The 19,188-nt window shown below is 40.2% G+C and overlaps 2 protein-coding genes across 9 annotated transcripts in view; both read left to right on the top strand.

Annotated features, from left to right (window-relative positions):
• The first annotated feature begins 907 nt into the window (after window positions 1-907).
• Window positions 908-6,424, top strand: LOC139774101 (uncharacterized). The gene is made up of 4 exons (XM_071709075.1): window positions 908-1,985; window positions 3,078-3,453; window positions 3,904-4,071; window positions 4,197-6,424. The coding sequence occupies exons 1-4, from the start codon at window positions 1,594-1,596 to the stop codon at window positions 4,404-4,406; spliced, it is 1,146 nt and encodes a 381-aa protein (XP_071565176.1). The 5' UTR covers window positions 908-1,593; the 3' UTR covers window positions 4,407-6,424.
• Window positions 6,425-6,812: 388 nt separating this feature from the next.
• The window catches only part of LOC139774105 (dual specificity calcium/calmodulin-dependent 3',5'-cyclic nucleotide phosphodiesterase 1-like), a 95,750-nt gene continuing 83,374 nt past the window's right edge, over window positions 6,813-19,188 (top strand). Inside the window, exons 1-2 of one of the 8 annotated variants that reach the window (XM_071709084.1) lie at window positions 6,813-6,970; window positions 8,282-8,724. In XM_071709084.1, coding sequence (XP_071565185.1) covers window positions 8,607-8,724 — 118 coding nt within the window. In that variant the 5' untranslated portion in view covers window positions 6,813-6,970; window positions 8,282-8,606. Of the gene's footprint in view, window positions 6,971-8,281; window positions 8,725-15,545; window positions 18,146-19,188 lie in introns of those variants that run through there. The other 7 variants (XM_071709085.1, XM_071709086.1, XM_071709093.1 and 4 more) reach the window with 7 other exon arrangements.

A 19,188-nucleotide genomic window follows, 5' to 3' on the forward strand; every position in this document is an offset into this window, starting at 1 on the left:
CGATACGCTTATGACTATTTCTTCTGACTCTCTTCACAGACATCTGACTATAACGACTAACGACTCATTTGTAGACTGGGCTCTGCACTTGATATGGGCCATTATATGTAGATATACAAATACATATACGCAACATGATTCGAGGAAGCGAAAAATGAGATGAAAGAAAATTAGAATAGTATATTACGAGATTCTATACTGAGAATCAAGTATAGAAAGTATATTAATTATGAGAGAAAGGAGGGGCGAATCCCTCTCAGGATATATTTTACTTAATAATTAATTTATAACATATATATCTCGCACAAGAATGCTCCCACCGAATGCAGAGAAAATATAGAAATTCATTTTTCGAACGATATAATATCGCGTGCCTGTTGATATATCAAAATGATCGATATATTATAGAAACTTTGAGCCTCGAAATTCGAGGTATATTTCTTTGCGCGCGCGCGCGCGCGATAAAGCGCGACTTTTTTTTTATCGTAATCGTAGCACCATGCGTGGCCGCTGCTTATCGCGATCATGCGCAAATCCATTGAAACCGCATCTCCAGAGATGTAGCAGCTTTGTCAGGTTTCTCGTAAAATTTTTTCGGCAACGTCGCTTATCGCTCGCACGCGCGCGAGTATATTATCGCCAATATTATTTCTGTATTATAACTTGATTGCCTTGATTGTTATCATTAATCGTCATTGTCTGAAGCGTGGAACGCGGACTTGATCTCATCAATAGGAAATTTAATAACGCGGATCCAGCGCATTATCAAGATTTTAAAATATCTACAAAATTTCGAGAGGTCTTTCTCCCTCTCCCTCTCTCTCTTTTGTCGAGAGAATTAAATCCCTTCCTCGAGAGAAAGCTTCCTCGGGAACGGGGCAAAGTTGCGCTCTCATCGTCTCGCGTTCGATAAGCCAAGATCGGAGATCGGAGCTAGACGGGGGTGTAACATGAGACTATAGCAACGATAAAATCGTAGCGGAGTAGCAGACTCTCTCTCCAACGTCCACATCGCCATCGCCATCGGTATAGGGTATAGGCGGATAGCGGCGGATGCCAAGTGTTGGTTTCTATCGGCGTTATCAACGCCGCCGCGCCGTCAGCAGATTAGGGTCGCGCCTTGAGACTTGAGACGTCGCGAGTCCATCGTGCCGTGAGCCGTGACGCGACACGCAACCTCTTCCCTCTTCGAACGTTCCAACTGTTACTCAAAGTCTTGTTCGCCGTGCAAGGATCAAGATCGGTGTGAAATTTCCGCGAATCCGTGATCCGGTGCTGTCGGATGAGCTACGGCTACGCGACGAAGAAAGACAGGTTGACCAGCCGCGTCAATCGTCGCCAAGCGCTACCAAGCGCTACCAAGCGCTACCAAGCGCTACCATCGTCATCGTGTTAATTAATTCCCTGTCATCATCACGAACGAGGATAGGGACCGAGATATTGCGCGCGCGCGCGCGCGCGCGCGAGACCTGAGGCGTCGAAAATCGTAAAACGGAGCAAGAACCGAGAGAGCGAGAGAAAGAGAAAGAGAGAGAGAGAGAGAGAGAGAGAGAGAGAGAGAGGGAGAGATAATAAATATTTCATCAAGTTGCCATGAATGCCATGTTCAGCAACGCCGTGCAAGCGAAGCTGGCGTCGATGGTGCTGATCGGCGCGGGCAGCTTCGTCGTCGGCATCGCGCCCGCTTGCTTCGTCTCGCGAGCTCGCCATCTCCAGCGGAAGCTGCTGCTCTCCTGCGCCCTGTGCTTCGGCGCCGGGGTCCTCCTCGCCACCGCGACGCTTCACCTCCTGCCGGAAGTGCGCCACGGCCTACCGGATTACGCCGAGCTAGTATTCTCCTGTGGCTTCCTCCTACTGTATTTGGTCGAGGAGGGCGTGCACTATTTCTGCCGAGGCAGTCGTCACGGGCCCGAGACGGCCGAGACGGCCGAGACGGATTCTCGCTCTTCCAGGCTTACAGATTCCAGGATTGCGCGCGAGCGAGGGTGGGTACGTGCCGTACGAGGCGCGAGGACGGAGGGAGAGCTATATCGCCGTAAAGTCATAACGCCATTCGGCGAGTTCTTCTTCGGGAATGGGAAAATTAATTACGACGCAAAGTGTGGCGAACGCGAATCACGCATCACGCATTCTTCAAGGCTTCAAGGCTATTTTAAAATTGGCATCTCGATTTATTTCTCAATATTAATTCTACGTTCCACGTGATACGTTACACGTGGCGTCGATCGTTCTGCGACGACTGCAGTCCGTTATCGTCCGTTATCGGCTATCATCGAGACAATGCTTTTATTCACGATAAATCACGAAATTCTCAAGGCTCATCGTAGAAATAGAAAAATTACCAAGTATAGGTACTCGCGCGTGTGTTAATTTTGAATTTCTTTAAAAACTATAATCTATAATTATATAAATATTTGTCTAATACCCCTAATAGCTGCAATATCGATATATGCACAAATATAAGCACGAGATGCAAAATTTTGATGCTAATGAGAACAAATAATATATATAACTGTGATACGTATGCAGCTTCGAGCTTGAATGCTTGAATGCTTGAATGCTTTGATATGTAATATAATATTGTAAGAGATTGTAATGAAAAATCGTTCACGAACGTTGTATCAGAGATGATAATTTCATCGAGAAGGGTTTTTCAACACTTGACCCATTATTAAAAATGTGTGTTACTATAATGTACTTTAGGATGAAATCTCGTTTGAATAACTTAAACGCGAATCGAGTCAGGATGAAAAAAATTCTCCTTTGACAGCCTTCCCGTCGCGTTGTTGCAAGAGAATTGCAAGAGAATCGTGCGCCTAATTCGCGATAAATTAATTATTATTAATGGACCTGAAAGACCTGGCGCATAATGGTGATATAACGCTAATAGAAATAAATTCTGACGTCGACGAACGGCAGCGATATATACAATGTAATTCGTGCAAACTGGACGGTCGTCGCTCGCGCAACGTCCAATGTCCAATCACACCCGAATGAGCTCGAATAGGAGCGATACCTTTGCGTGGATCTCGGTTTTGCTCCCCTCTTGATCGAATTACGTTTATCTTGAATTTCAGTTGTACGAACTGTCGGAATCACTCCCATGGTGTCGGTTCCAACGCCACCGCGCAAAACAGCAAGGTCTACATGTCCGAGGGCGACGTGAGGCTACCGCTCAACTATCGACAAAATCCTCTTGGTAATGGTAATGGTAATGGCAATGGTAATAGCGCTAATAATGCGTGGACGTTTAGTAGTTATGGTGCGACGCGATGCATCGCGTGTGACTGTCATTCGAGGTCATTGAGTGAAGAAAACACATTTTTGTGTCATGGAAACCACGGCGAGCAATGTACCGATGCCAACACCGGTCTTGCCGGTCTCGCCCTTGCCCTCACTGTACACGCCGTCCTTGAAGGACTCGCGATAGGATTGCAGACGAAAATTGCCGAGGTTTGTGGTATACGTACTATCCCGAATCCCGATTACTATCCAGAGTAATAAATAGTAATGAGAGAAAAGGGACAAATTAGAGTTATGGGATATACCTATAATAATAGCACAGCGAATGGAGCTGCGTCGAGATTGTTTCCATGTTTTGCATGATTTTTAAATGTGTGTAAATTTAATTATGGGAAGAGGGGGGGGAGAGAGAGAGAGAGAGAGAGAGAGAGAGAGAGAGAGAGAGAGAGAGAGAGAGAGAGAGAGAGAGAGAGGACGGAATATGTATTATCTCTGCATTACATTGCATATTTATGAGCAGCAAACCGAAACGGCGTATTATACAGAGTGTATCTCATAACATTCGTGTGAGACATCTCGTAATCTCAATTTTATCGTTAGATTTTCTAATAAATTTCGATTTCGTATGCATACGATATTACGTAAATACGCTTTTTTCAGGTGTTGTTATTAACCGGAGCGGTAGCGTCACACAAGTTTGTCGTCGGCTTTTGCTTGGGGCTGGAATTAGCAGGAGTCAGTAAATCAGTCCCTAGACTAGTATTTGCGATATTTCTATTCGCCATCGGATCTGTCATCGGAATCGGCATCGGCATGCTGACATCTCAGGTGAGAAAAGATCTCTCTCTCTCTCTCTTTCTCGACAAATTTTTATTTGAATATCGTCGGACAGCATCAACTTACGATTAGAAAAACATGACTAATTCTAATAATTTTATTTCGAATGCACTTAGGTGGATACAGATTGGTCAAAGGTGGTATTGCCGATTTTGCAAGGCCTGGCAGGTGGAACTTTGCTGTACGTTACCGTAAGCGAAGTTCTCCCGAGAGAAAGAACGAGATGGCACAAAAGTTCGCGCAGATTTGCAGGCATTTTACAATTTCTATCGGTAGTCGTCGGATTTGTCGGCATCTTTCTACTTAACAATTACATGGGCGAGTGAATCGATTGTTATATTCCAACGTTAATTAGGCACTGGATTGTCAGATGAATCGCAAATACATACCTACTTGGAAATCGAGTCACTTTGGGCATGGTGCTAAGCACACCGTGTATACTCTTACAAAGCTGTGTGACGTATGTACACCCGAGTAGGCGTCGCACCGGGGAACATTAGATACGTTGCCAATCAAGTGTCCGACATTTCTCTCCAATTTCTCCGAATCTGAGAATACAGAAGCATTGTATAGAACCTTAATAATTGCGCCGCGTGTCTTTATTCTGCAATCCTGATAATTTAATATTTTAATAATCAATTTGACTGATGTAAACAATACGTACAGCTTTATTTCTACTTAATTATTTAGATGTAACGAAATTAAAATCGCTATCCAACTTTTTAAACGCAACAACGATAATAGACTTGTCAGTAATTTACGAGTTTTTGCATTTTTAAATCGTGTCTGTATAAATAAAATCCTATAAATAAGAACGTCCGCAATAATTGGACAATTTATTTTATAATATAAAACAAGTTACGTTCCGTTCCGTAAAATTACGCCACGATTCTTCAGAGAATCTTATTCAATGTTCTACAAATATAACGGTAGCGAATTCTTTGTTGCTTTATCGTCGATTAGAAATGTTACGTACCCCGAGAATTGACAAAATAGCGAGAAATGTCGAGCTTTTTTTTTTCACGAGGCACGGGAAATCGAAAGCGAGGAACAATATTTTTTGGCTAGTTTTTTCCAAGTTCCCTTATGTCGCTCTGAGATGATACTTGGTAAAAAAAAAAAACGCCTCTTTCTTCTCGACCACGACTTTGTTCCACCGCGCGCCGCAGTCCTCGTACATGTTTTCTCCGTCAAGTTCTTCCCGCGTAAACCAGCGGCAATTCCGGGAACGGACTCGATTCATTATCATTAGCGAATTACTCGAACGTAAAAACGAACAGCTTTAAGAGGACACACACACGTATAGCTGAAGCCTTAAGAGAATATAAGTCTCGTGATTATAAGAGAAATTGCGATCAAGATATGCGGATATGCCATGCATATATACTTGGCGCTTAGTCGACAAAGTATGTTACGGTATTGTTGTTTATTAAACGCGCAATAAAATAATGACGATTAATAAACGACGAGCAAAATTAATTTTCGCTCGCAATTTTATTATAATAGATATAGTTGGAATAGAATTACATAATTTGATTCTTGCTTCTTTTATCAAGATAACTATAAAACTCTTTCAAAAAGTTTTATATAGTTAAAAAATATTAAAAAGATTCTATTAGAAATCGATGAAAGAGGAACAATCGTTTCGGGTTTCGATAAGGCGAATGTTGTGTCGCAAACGGCAAACGTGGCGAAAGCACTCGCAATGCAGCTTTTATAATTGTACGTTGTATCGCACAATAAGACACACATCTACCGTGGAAATATTTATCGAATTTCACGGCAAAATCTTGGTTAGCGACTACATTGAAAGGTGGCTGCTCCCGACGATCGATAGTGCATGGAGAGTAAATCTTTATATATATTGGAGTTTACTACACAGTACATACTTATATCGCATTTTATCATTCTTTAGGATCACGATAAAAAACTCGATCGTTTCTTCATTAGAAAATTTAAAGTTGAACGAGTATTAGTTGGCTCGGGGTGTGGGTGTGTGTATGTGTGAGCTTCTCTCTGTATGTCAGTCCGCATAAAATAGGAAACTTGGATGAAATTTCACGAGACCCGTCACGTCGTCGGTAGCCTACTCTCTCTCTCTCTCTCTCTCGTGCTTGGTCGAACGAACGTAATTTCGACAAATGGACCTGGTTGTCGGCGGAAACGACAGATTTCGAGTGCATTTCACAGGGAGCTTAGGCGTGCCGATTAATCTCTTTTTAAAATGTCAAAGCGATTCTCGCGTTTCTCTCGGAGAAGAGTTTATCACCGCGCTCTAATATATGTTCTATATGTATAATAAATAATATGTATGACATATAATAAATAAATAATACTCCCGAGACTTGAGAGCGCCCTGCATCTTATAAATCACGTATAAATCAGTATAAAAACCAATTGGGATTTTATATAGGAGTGCTCGTCATCGGCCTTTGTTGGAGGCCATCTTAAATAGCATGCTTATTGTTAGTTTTTTCGATATTTACGAGGCTCGAGAATGTAGCTCAAGAATGACGCTTCGCAACGCTACATATGTATGCTACGTCAAGTTTAGTTCATCAGCGAGTTCAGTTCAGCGCGCATCACGCGCATGCTGCGAGACCTGACCGCCATCTTTGTCTCTCACGACGGCGGACGGCGGCCGACGCGCGGCGGCGGCGGCGGCGGCGGCGGCGGCGGCGGCGGCGGCGGCGGCGGCGGCGGCGGCGGCGTGTGGCGACTGTGGCGTGCGTCTCGTCGTCGCGTCGGTTTGTCGTCGCGCGGCGATGTCGCACCGCGTTCCGTCACCGTGTGATTTTTATCAGTTAACAGTGACCTGTGCGCTTTACCGAGCCAATCGCGAAAGTATAGTCGAATATAAAGCGAAAGCTAGGCGATCAGATTCACCTATGTATGTATCTAATCTATATATGTCGATTGACGCGATTGTCGATCGTAAGTTCGTAATCGCGTTCGTATTTGCACGATTATTTCAATACGCTTTGAAAAGGCTATCAATGAGGTACAATACTTGTCACTCTTGTCAGTCGTCGGTCACGACTGCAAATTAAGCGGTCCAGCAACAATCGTCGCGAGAATAACAATAGCGATATATAATATTGCAATTAGTATTTGCGCATATGTTGTAGAAACTAGAAAATGTATACATTATTATAATTAAGAATATTATTATTATATCTATACGACAATGTAAATGTGTTAATCGTGCAAGTGATCGGCTGATGAAATATCGTTGGCTTTGATATTTGATTTTTGATGCAGCATATGGTTCGATTTTGGTTCGACCGCGTCGTGAATTTAAGTACGACGCGCAAGTCGCCGGTCGCCGCGCGCGCGAGATAGAGCGAGCCAGAGCGAGCGAGCGAGCGAGAGAGAGAGTCCGCCATCTTAGTTTCGCTTTGCGCGCTCCCGCTAGTCTCGCTCCATACGCTGATACGCTTCGGAGAGTTGGAGTCGCGAATTTGTCGCGTTCGTACGTTACTTGTCGCAAATTGAACAACGTCGCACGATGCGCTAATAATAAAGTTAATAATAATCGTTAGAGATTACGCGGCGGGGGGGGGGGGGGGGGGGGGGGGGGGGGGAGGATGGCAGCGTCGAGCGATCGTCCACGTCCACGGTAATTAGAATATGTGTTGCAAATGGAGCATTCTGATCGCTATTACAGAGAGCAAATAAACACGCTTCGTTTAAGCTCCTCGCGCATGTAATAAATAAAAGACTATCGATCGAATATATCGAATCGTTTCATCGTTTTATCGTTTTATCGACTTATATATATCGTTGAACGTTGAACACGGAGTAATCGTACGTTATCGGTTATACGTTATATTATTATATTAATTAATATGATATATCGCGCGCGCAGCGCAGGCCGCAGAGTAGGTAATGTAGGTATGCGTGTACAACGCGCAGAGAGCAGAGACACGAATCAGTTATTTAGTTGACAACTAGTTTCCTTTACGATTTACGATACCGTGGTCCGTGAACCGTGTGTTTACATATACACATTTACGTATACACATTTCCATATCTACGCTACGTCTCGACGATTCCGACGATACATCGATAATCGATACGCTGGGGTCAGCTGGGCTCAGCTGGGCTCAGCTGGGCTGTATACCGTGGACTAGCCGTGGACCGCCACTGACCCGCGCCACTACCGCCTACTTACATTAAGGTTATACATTAATCTCGTTAGATTAGAAATAAAAGGCCGCGACCGGCGCGACCGTGTGACGTGAGATTCGTGATTCGTGACTACGGGGAGATTCGTAATTAATTGAACGCGGAACGCTCAAAACGTAAAATATGCCTTTGCGCAGCGAATTGCGATCGACGATCGTAACTCGGCAAGTAAACGTAACGTAACGTAAAAGGCAAGTGAAACGAGTCTTATAAAAAAAGAAAAAGAAAAAAAACACAAGTAACGTCTTCGCGACTTCTCTTTGACATTCGTGACGCTCGGACTTTCGCGTTGCACTTAATCGAGTGCGAGTGTTATCCGGAGTGTTATCCGCTGTATTATGGAGGAGCTGAATCGGTGCCAGAGCCAGAAATCGCCTAGGAGTTGGCGCCGATGGAACAGTTGGCGGATCTGGCCAGGCGGTAGTGCCGGTGCGACTGGTGCGGCTGGTGCGACTGGTGAGTAAACGCCTTTTCGTTTCTCCTGCTTTGTTTGTTTATTTCGCAAATTATTTTTACATTGCTTTCGCGTCTCCGTGGCGCGACAACGATCGCGATATCTCGATCGCGATGTTTGAAACTTTGAGCGTGATGATACGCTCTCGTTTCTCTCTTCCACGGATACTTGAGTTTGAGTGCGGATTATATTTTATATTCCACTTGTATATATATTGAGCCTTTCCTTTCCGAGAGAAAGGAAAAACAGCCAGATTTTCCGACAAAAATCTTTTACATTTACTGCTTACATTTACGACTTGCCATGCATTACATTTTTCGATGGGATATAACTAAAGCCGATTAAAGCGTGTGACGTTAATGAGCTTAGTTTTGGAATTGAAAGAAATGATGGATTTATGATGGAAGCTAAAGCTAATATTCATTATTTTATTTTAACAGTTTTTCAGTTTTACTGAAAAAGTTTATTGTTATCATGCTATTTAATGATTATTTTTTAACAATTTTATCGCGTTGTATGGAAACATTGATTTCTAGCACCGTCAACGTCACGCTCCAACTCTAATAAATTATATTATAACGTGAAATCAAGTAGGTAAGATATTTATTTGCTATTTGCGTAAAGGAATATAATATCGAAACGGTTTTCCGTGCGCGCGCGTAGAAAGGTTGTTATTTTTATTATACGGTACAATAAATGGAATACAATCACCCCCTTGTACTGTCAGCTTTCTATCCCCAAATTCACTCTCTTTCCATTTATGTGAGAAACTCTAACTAATTTATTACAACTAATCTATCTATTACGTTATCCTCCATCGCGCGTTACCCCTTTTATATAATTATTATCAAACAAATATTAAAACCAAATTTTAAAAATGTAGAAGAATCTATTTAAAAAAATATATATATATATAGATATAGTATATCTCGGAGCAAATACAAGACCATAAATTGTTTCTTTTGGAAAAATTGTCCGTTGAAATAAGATCTGGAAATGAGATTTGTCTTCGTCTGGGTGGATTTCATCCTGGATTAACGCGATCGCATCCCCGCGGCGATAGTTAAGTTGTCTCGAGTTATGACGGCAATTAAGTGTTGCGGCAAGGTTTACCTTGTAACTAACTTCCGCTGACCGTTCACTATGGTTACCTTGGTCGATTCCGCTCATCGGTTTACTCCCCAGCGAGATTAGCTCGCGCGATTCGATTAACGTCAGAACACCGCTAGCAAAAACGTAATTCGTTAGTGCCTATAGTGGACAAGTCGCTACGATCCCAAATGATAACAAATCTACATATTTGTCCACGTATGTTTATATTACGTATGACATAGGTCATATATTATACGTTTGTTTCAAGTATCATGTTATCTTGCGTTACTGCAATCGATCCAATGTTTTTCTTAAATAAAGCCGGACTAAAGACGGCGCATTTAAAATTTCCAACAGACAATTGAATATAAATACATTAATATATGTTTATATGTATATTTAAAAATATTAATAATTAATAGTAATATCTTTTTCATAGCCACAAAAATGATTAAACTTGTTCAACTTGGAAGAAATAAATCTCACTGCGCACACGAACGAAAACTGTGCATAAATAAAAATAATAATCGGTCAAAATTTAATTTTACTTGCAATTAATATTATAAATAAACCAATTAATATTACTTATAATTCAATGGAGATTAAATGAGAATTGTATTATCTATTATCACTAATGTCAATCAGTTATAGACTCGATGTACAAAATTCTTCAACAGCAATTTATTCGTTTGTAACGTTAATTGTAATATTTCTGCACGAAATATCCATATTATTTAATATAGATTGATACGATATAGATAGCATATACTTAATAGAGACAAAAACAAAAAAATCTTTACCAATGTGGAATAAATTTCTGCATGTTTTAGTGCAGAATTTATGCTCGCACACGCTGTGTTGTATATTATATTTGCCCGTTGATACGAAATTTGTTTTATGCTGAACAACAGGACGATTCGTTACAGAACGCTGTTCGATATCGTCGTTTATGAGATCGAAAATAGAACCGTTGATGAGATTTTCTGGACAACTATCGGGCGCATTAATGGGCGACGGCCTGTGCTTTTAAACGATGTTAACCCGACATCCTTTCTCGCCATTAGGAATACCAATGGAGGCGTTCTTCGATCGGATCTCTCGAGGCCCTCGCTTTAGACTCTAATATCTCGGCACAAAATGCCGAACGGAGGCGGAGAATCCGAAATAAGAGAGAAAGAGAGAGAGAGAGAGAGAGAGAGAGAGAGAGAGAGAGAGAGAGAGAGAGAGAGAGAGAGAGAGAGAGGGAGAGGGAGGAGGAGATGCTTTTCATGTGAGGGTGCTCGAAAGGATGAGAAAGCGACGGATTGCGAAAGAGAACCAGACGTTGAGAGGTATTTGTTAATCGGTTTGCAGGAATTCTCAATATAAGGGAGAATAATGAACAATTCTTATGACGTTCGCTTTGTGCTCTCTCTCTCTCTCTCTCTCTCTCTCTCTCTCTCTCTCTCTCTCTCTCTCTCTGCTGTAGCAAATGACGTGCGATCTCAAATCATCCACGTGTTATTTGTCACCTTTCCTGTTCGAAAACTGAAATATCCGTCAATTGCGAGGAAGAAGACAACTTTTGGAGTTTGACATCAAGCTGTCGTCGGTGTGCAGTTTCACTAATTCTGCTATCCTGCTCGCTTCTATCCTACTTTCCAAAAGCACTTGGGATTTCCCTAAACAAATTTCGCAAACTACATCGGGATGATTTATTTGTCCGAATTGGTTTTGTCTAATCTTTCATCGCTGGTGATGGTTCTAAATTTATCTTTCGCTTTTTAATTCATCAACTTGTAATCGATGAATGTTGAGGGATGATTGCAAGAAATTACAATAATTACATTAGTTCCGTAATATTGAGTAATACATAATCGTCGGTACACTCGGCCGATTGAGTATAAAAAGCAGCTTTATATTCATATCTTTTTTGGCGAGAATTATTTATCGCAATTGTTGAACAATCTCTTTTGTCAGAGATTTGACAAATCATTTATAGAATGAGACGCCCAAAATATCTCGTCGGTTTGTCATTTTCCATCTTGTAACAATTATATATACATATATAATATATTGTTTCGCACATCGGGATCCCAGTACAAATTGCCCGTTGAAAAATGGTAATCTCCCGCAGTGATATACGAGTTTATTATTCCGACGCAAAGTGCTTGCCATGCTTCTCTCCGAGTTCCGTAAATTCTCCGTTCCGTATTTTGGTGAGCGGGAGCGTCGTATATGTACAATATATGTATATCGTCGTAGAAAACTCGTTAAAAGCGCGCCGCTTGACCCTTGTGCACGGGTTATTAATTGTACACGTCGTGAGTAGCTAGCGAGTAGCTAGCGGTAGCCAGGAAAACAGTACATTTCGATCGTGAAATGTTTTCATTGTCTCTAACGAAAAATAAACGTGTTGACATGTTCAGTCCTTTATTTTGATCATCCGCACGCGAGGATCAACGAGACTAAAGAAAAGAAATCCTTTGAAATTCAATGAACCGAAAATGCCGCGTGGATCAAATAATTAGGGTATGCAACGTGATACGTGTGCTTGGACAGGTGTTCGTTTCTGACGTCATCGCGGTATGTATAGAAACGTTGTCTTTTGGACTTTTGGACATAAATTCGGTCGGGATATCCGAAATTTGTAAATTTCTTCGACGCGCAATTTAGCATTTATTCCTTGAGTCTGTGATTGTGAATTATCTATAATTTTTATTACAACTTGATCTCTAAAGGTTTGCAGTTCTTACAGTTCTGAACACACACACCTATACATGTACATATAGGTTTCATCGTTAAAAAAGTATACGTTACACCGCGTGAAAAAGTATATGAACTATATGTTGCGTGCAATAGATAGCTTCCAGCTACTTCGCTCGCGCGGACTTTTTATACACGCGTATATACATGCAGTTTTTATATTTAGGGACGCAATCGATCAGAGCCTTTTTCAGAGCCATATTTATGGGGCGTATACGGTAGTTTGCTGAATTTTGTGGCAACAAAAGCAACGAACGTTCGTTTATATTTAAGTATTACCGAGAAATTGCTCAAATATCGATCTTGCACATATAATATAGACGGTACGCTACGTCAGTGTCGATATCACGCGCTCCAAGATGGATGGAATATTATTTTATTACATAAAACAAACACGCGAACGAAACAATCTTTCGTTTCCTTTACTTATATGGATGGATTCATCCATCACGATTGGAACACGTCGCGTTGTCCAATTATTATATCGCGCAGCGTACCATAATATTTTAATCGTGAGAATTTAAAGATTTCTAACAATAAGTGGAAATTCAACGAATTCCACTTTCTTTATAACCGTCGAATGTTAAACGTAATACTTAACATATAACGTAACGCACACATATGTTTTAAAATATATCACTAAATGAAAGGAGCCTTTCAAGAATAAAGTTTCTTGTAGTAGGTACGTATCTTTTCATATTAATTTAAATTTAGTGCTATTGAAATTTTGAATGGATAGCGAATAATCGTTCGACACAACAGCCAATTAAAACTTTTTATAACAGACGTTTCTAGTTGAATATACCTTAATGTTATATACGCTTATGTCGTAAGCGTAATATTTTTCTCGCAGTATTCTGGAGTTAATTGGCAAAGTTACGATTGCAATGCCTTCTTTGAATCGACTATCGTATAGATAGCGAATGGCGTGTATTGCTGACATGCGAATATCTCTGTCAGTCTAGGAATAGCCATCGCGAGCAGGCATATTATTATCTTTGCCATTAAAACATCCCCTTTAGTTAGCATTTCACCTTGCAACGAGGACAAAGTATCAGCGGTACGCGGCGCCGAGAGCGTATCTCTCCGGCAGAGTCGATCTTACACGTCGTTGCTCGACAAAGTGAACCGACACCGTACACGTATTAATATCTAGGGTCCGTGGCTGTCACCCTCTCTGTATTTCTTCCTATCATGCTGCTTTTAACGCTCCAAGTCTTCGGTTCGCTCGTTGTGAGGGAGAAAGAGGGGAGAGAGGGAGGGAGGGAGGGAGGGAGAGAGAGAGAGAATCCTATCATGACTCTGAAATCCGTGCGCTGAACGACAAATAAACGCTCGTGCAAAATTAAATTATGTTGAAATGCGATTGTATCGATTGTGCGATTGAGATACGTGAAGCAGCTCATTCGTAAAAGCGTTCTCGTTAGCTACGATAGTTTATTTATTATACGATATTGCACACGATATCTCAATTTTAACGATATAAATTTTCGTGATCAATTTGAACCTGACATTTCTTTTCTTTTTCCTTTTTATCAAAATGACGAAATGGCCATATTTTTCAGGTTACGAGCGATTAAAAATTGCAAAGTTTGGCGAATAAAATTACTGGATTGCGATTGAATAGATTCCCTTTTGGGAAAGCTCTTTGTATGGATTCGAGGTAATGGAAACGTTGCAAAATGAAAGGGGAGTACGAGAAATATCGGAAACTTTGAACTCGTTATGTTAATCATCCCTTTCTTTAAAAGTTTACGTAATTTTCTTTCAATATTATTTTGACCCGAAAGGTTTTTCTTTGTGCTTTCTTCTTGACCTAAAATACTTGCAGCTCGGTGGTCTTGGATAGTTGATTATATCATTTGTTATTTTTATATCATACATCACCATTCCTTTCGCCTTTATTATATAAATGTACTCGTATATGTATGTGGCGACGCTGGGTTCCATTCCACATATTATCAATCTCCATACTCTTTTCTTTTTTCATCTATCTTGTTGCATTATGTGAGGAAATTTCGACTTTTATAATATTTAAATTAGCTACGTACAATTTCCTATGCGATAAAAAGCGAGATAGCAGCGCGAAAATAACAAGAGGTATTGAGATCAATTTAACGGTCTTTTGATAATACATATGAATATGTAGAAGCAAACACATTTATATTTTAATGACTTTTTAATAATTATTAACTCTGCGCGGACACCGTGTTTTTGGAGCATCCGGACACCCTGGGATTTTTAAGTCCAAAAGGTTTTTGAAAGCGTTTTTGTGTTACAAAAAATCTATAAAAATGCACGTATCATCTTCAAGGCTTCAAAAAGCCTGATTTCTATACTTACATAGGCTGGAACTGTTGCATATATATAATATATATTTTTTTTTTTAGAGCGCTGAAGCCATTCTCGTAGGAATTATAAATGAAAAATCGACTGCTTTAAAAGGCCCACGGTGTATGCGCAGGGTTAATGGGGATAATTCTCAGTGATTGTAAATATAATTTTTATTGTTAGCAAATTATTACTTTATTTATCCAATAGTTTGAATTCCCCTCCACTTGAATTCCTCCATTAGTACAGCTTTCATATCATTACAAGTTTTCGTTCTCTTTATTTAACTTTCATATTCCTCTCGTGCTCTCTCTCTCTCTCTCTCTCTCTCTCTCTCTCTCTCTCGGCGTAGTTGCAAAAAGGAAAATCCATCGCTGCTCATACAATTGACTTTTTCTAGAAATACCTATCCTTTTTCCTTTTTTTCAAACATCTCCACATAGCCGAATGGACCAGTCGTGGACCGATGGATCTTTAGAGGAACGGAGAGATTCGTCACCGCGTGCGCACGCATATCAGATTTTCGCGGGATTCGTCGTCGTCGTCGTCGTCGTCGTCGTCGTCGGCATCGGCGTCGACGTCGGCGTCGGCGTTGGCGACGCGGCGCGGCGCGTTACCGCGTCCCGCTCGCTCAGCCGGCGGTTCGTTCTCTCGGGATCGTCAGTAGTCCAACGACATTCCGTCGAGGTGCATCTACCTTATCTACCCCACGACGCCTCGTTGTAGTCGGGTGGTAGTCTTGCCGTATATATCCTCCTCAGCACACTTCACCACGCGCGTTACCTACAGCCTACAGCTCCGAGTTCGGAGCGAACGAACGTTATCTCGTTCGCACGCGTTCAATGCCTTAACTCTTTGTCATCCCTTGTTTTACCCTCGGTCCCTCGGTCCCTCGGTCCCTCGCGCCGCTCTCGCTGCCTCTATTGCTTTCTATTGTGTGTAGCCGCGTGCGGAGTGTACTCGTGTTTCTTACGCTTCTTCTCTCCCCACTACTCCTCTTCATCCACCATCCTTCGTCGTCCACGGTGTGTATGTACTCGTAAGCTCTTCGTTTTGTCAGTGAAAAAAAAGGGGAAAGAAGAAAGAAAAAAGAACCAGTGGCTGTTGTTACTATTTTTCTAATAATCTTTCTTTTTGTTCTTTTTTTCTGTTATTGTCTCTACTGCCCCCGATTCGAAATCACTCTATATAGTACCTAAAAGCTAAAGAATTTAAACATCAGTTACGAATGGTTTTTCATTTGACAATGAGTCTCATGTTATACGTGTGAATCGATTTAATCGATTTAATCCTCGTGAATCGTCGGTTTAATCTCCTCGTCACTTTCTCGTACCTGCTACGATTTGCTCTTCGATATTGGTCACGTTTTTCTTTCTCGCTGGGATAACACTGGGATATAAGATATCCTCTTTATATATACAAAATAAAAAAGTCATGATACACAAAAGAATTTCAAACGGGCACATCATATCTTGGCGAAACAGTATTACTATATTTCTGACGAATCGTTTATAACTACATACATTTGATCGATGTGCGCGTCATTATCTTTCTTCTTTCCACATTTTTTAAATTTTGAGAGTTGTTGATAGTTTTAACTAATTTATAAAAATTTATAAAACTGATTAGACATATAAAAATGTCTATATATTACGCAATATTTCCGTACGAGTCTATAGGAAATGTACATTTCGCATCTTTCACGACTTTCTTTTGCAATTCTCGTCTTTAAAGCATTTCCAGAATTGTGCGTTTTAAACGTTAACGTGGCTACCGATGTATACATATATATGTATATCTAACAAAAGTATAAGAGAGGACTAAGATTGAGATAATGTTGTTATTATTTATTTCGTATTAATGTGATTTTTTATTGATTTTTATTAAAACCCACAGAAATTTATTTATAAGTAAAAGAGTATATTATTTAAGAGCAGATAATTTAAAACTAAAAAAATTTAGAGAGAGAGAGAGAGAGAGAGAGAATGTTGCGTGACTTTCCTAGCAACTTTTCTGAAAGCGTCGAGCATACGTTTCCAATTCCAAGTATCCTTCACTCACTCACTCACTCTCTCTCTCTCTCTCTCTCTCTCTCTCTCTCTCTCTCTCTCTCTCTCTCTCTCTCTCGTCATATGAAGACGACTTTGGGCAGATTCCAATTTGATCCCTTTTACGGCACTACCTATCTTTGCGTTAATAATCCACAACTGTTTTTCCAACTGCTACAATAGGCGCTGAGAGGTGCCGGTTGAACGGCATCGACTTTTTTCACATTAACAATATGTATATATATTTTTTCTTTTCAACATGTGATATAAATTTCCAACATCTATCTGCGAATACATCTTCCACGGTCATACGATGATTTTTGTCACTTAATTTAATTGAGCAATTGATGTCAAGTTGTGCTCTCGAAAATTATCTAAAATATTGTAAAACATTATTTCATTTGTTTTCTTAAATTTATTTATTCTATTCTAAATATAATCAATTTTTCGATCGAATAACTCTATTAAAGAATAAACTATTAAATTGGAAGAGAGTGCGTAGAACGCGCTTATACAATATTATTTTTCAGCATTTGATTAATATTTGACTTGATTTTATACCATCCGAAAGTCAAGACAAATATTAAAAATTTTATTTCGAATTTAGGTATGCGATCGAGAAAGAGATAACTATATTATGCATAAAGAATGAAATGCATATCTATATGAAAATGCATACATCATTGCGTATAAATGTCAAATTTGTTCGTGTAACGTGTGATCACGGTACACATTAGACTCACACCATGTGACGCGATGGACTCTTCAGTTTTCCTCGACTTATCACGTTTCCTCGACCTCTTTCTTCGTGATACACATTGCATGATCTATCCAACAGGAGATAGACGCGCGTATACGCGCAAATCGAAAGCGCACGCATACATCAATCCGAAATTTTCCTTTTGTCGCCAATGGTTCCATTAATTTCGGATTTGAATAACCCGAGAAAGAACGGTTGATCAGTTTGGAACGAAATATTTTTATTACATTATTACGTATTGGATTCCTTTGAGCAAATCTGGCATCGGTGATTAGTTCGTTTGCGACAGATGCGCATACTTTTCGAAAAGTTGTTAAAATCGATACACGCGCTGCGGCTCAAGATTGGTCAAAGTTGGAAAGTTTCGTGATGCAGTGATTCAGAAAGACAGTGGTGCGCTTACCTCTCTTCTTACGAAGGAAATGGACAAGGACAGGCATGTACGAGGTAAGGGAGCTATTTTTGGATGCTGTTCTTATTTCCGAATACTATCGATGACCTATCTCAAGCCATCACGTATCTCGTCCTAATAAAAACAAGTCTTTCTTTTCCTCTCCTTTTCCCCCTTTTCTATCTCTTTCTCCCCTCCATCCCTCCCTCTCCCCCCCCCTCCACCCTTTCCTTCCTCTCCGTACTCTCCATTCTCTGAGATTTAAACGCAAGATAAATGTTCCTTCCCCGAAGAAAATGTTCCGTTTCGATGGATTCTCTTTGTCATCATGTTTCACCTACGTGATGGCTTAATAAAAGAGAGAAAAGAGACATTTCATTTTTTATTAGCAATATTGTCTACACTAGTCTATAGTATTTCGGTATCTAATTCTTAATCTCAATTTTAGATAGATGTTTCCAACATCTCCTTAACAAATTGAAAAGCGATCTAAAAATTTGTCATTATCAAATTAAAGACAGAGATTCCTTCGAATATTCTATTATACATAAATATGTAGATAGTATTTCAAAGTTTGCCAAGTGACTTTCAGGTAGCGTAACATTTAAACAAAAAAATCATATCGTCACTCTATACACATGGAAAATTCAATACTTTTACACATTTTATACGATATTGGTTTTTAAGTAATGAGAGAAATCGATTTTCTAAACACTCAAACACGCATAACATGTCAATCGTTAATCTCCCTTGCGGTTAAGAAATTTTAGGCTTTTAAATGAGGTCGGATTTGCAAACAAAAGCGCAGCTCATAATCGTGAGAAAGTTATTGGATGGTCGGCACTTGTCGTGGAGTCGTTCAATCGACTCGTACCAATGATGAACTAACATATTGTAACTATCGCCATGAAAACCGCCAACGAGACTTGTTTTCGGAATTATCTCGCTTACGTAAAATAGTGAAACTTTAATCAGTACTACTATAAAGATTGAGCTTCCGAAAAGAATTGAAAAAAACTTTTGCGCGATTCCAATAATGAGTAATATTTTCTATAACAAGAGTAATATATCAACAAGGAAACGATAACAATTTTTATCA

Source organism: Temnothorax nylanderi, unplaced genomic scaffold, assembly GCF_030848795.1.
Source record: "Temnothorax nylanderi isolate EJ_2023f unplaced genomic scaffold, tnyl_v1.0 TNYL_tig0074_pilon, whole genome shotgun sequence".
Lineage (NCBI taxonomy): Eukaryota > Metazoa > Arthropoda > Insecta > Hymenoptera > Formicidae > Temnothorax > Temnothorax nylanderi.

Coding starts and splice junctions, on each gene's coding strand:
- LOC139774101 (XM_071709075.1), top strand. CDS start 1,594: ATGAATGCCATGTTCAGCAACGCCGTGCAAGCGAAGCTGGCGTCGATG. Junction 1,986..3,077: donor AGGATTGCGCGCGAGCGAGG/GTGGGTACGTGC, acceptor CTTGAATTTCAG/TTGTACGAACTGTCGGAATC. Junction 4,072..4,196: donor TCGGCATGCTGACATCTCAG/GTGAGAAAAGAT, acceptor GAATGCACTTAG/GTGGATACAGATTGGTCAAA.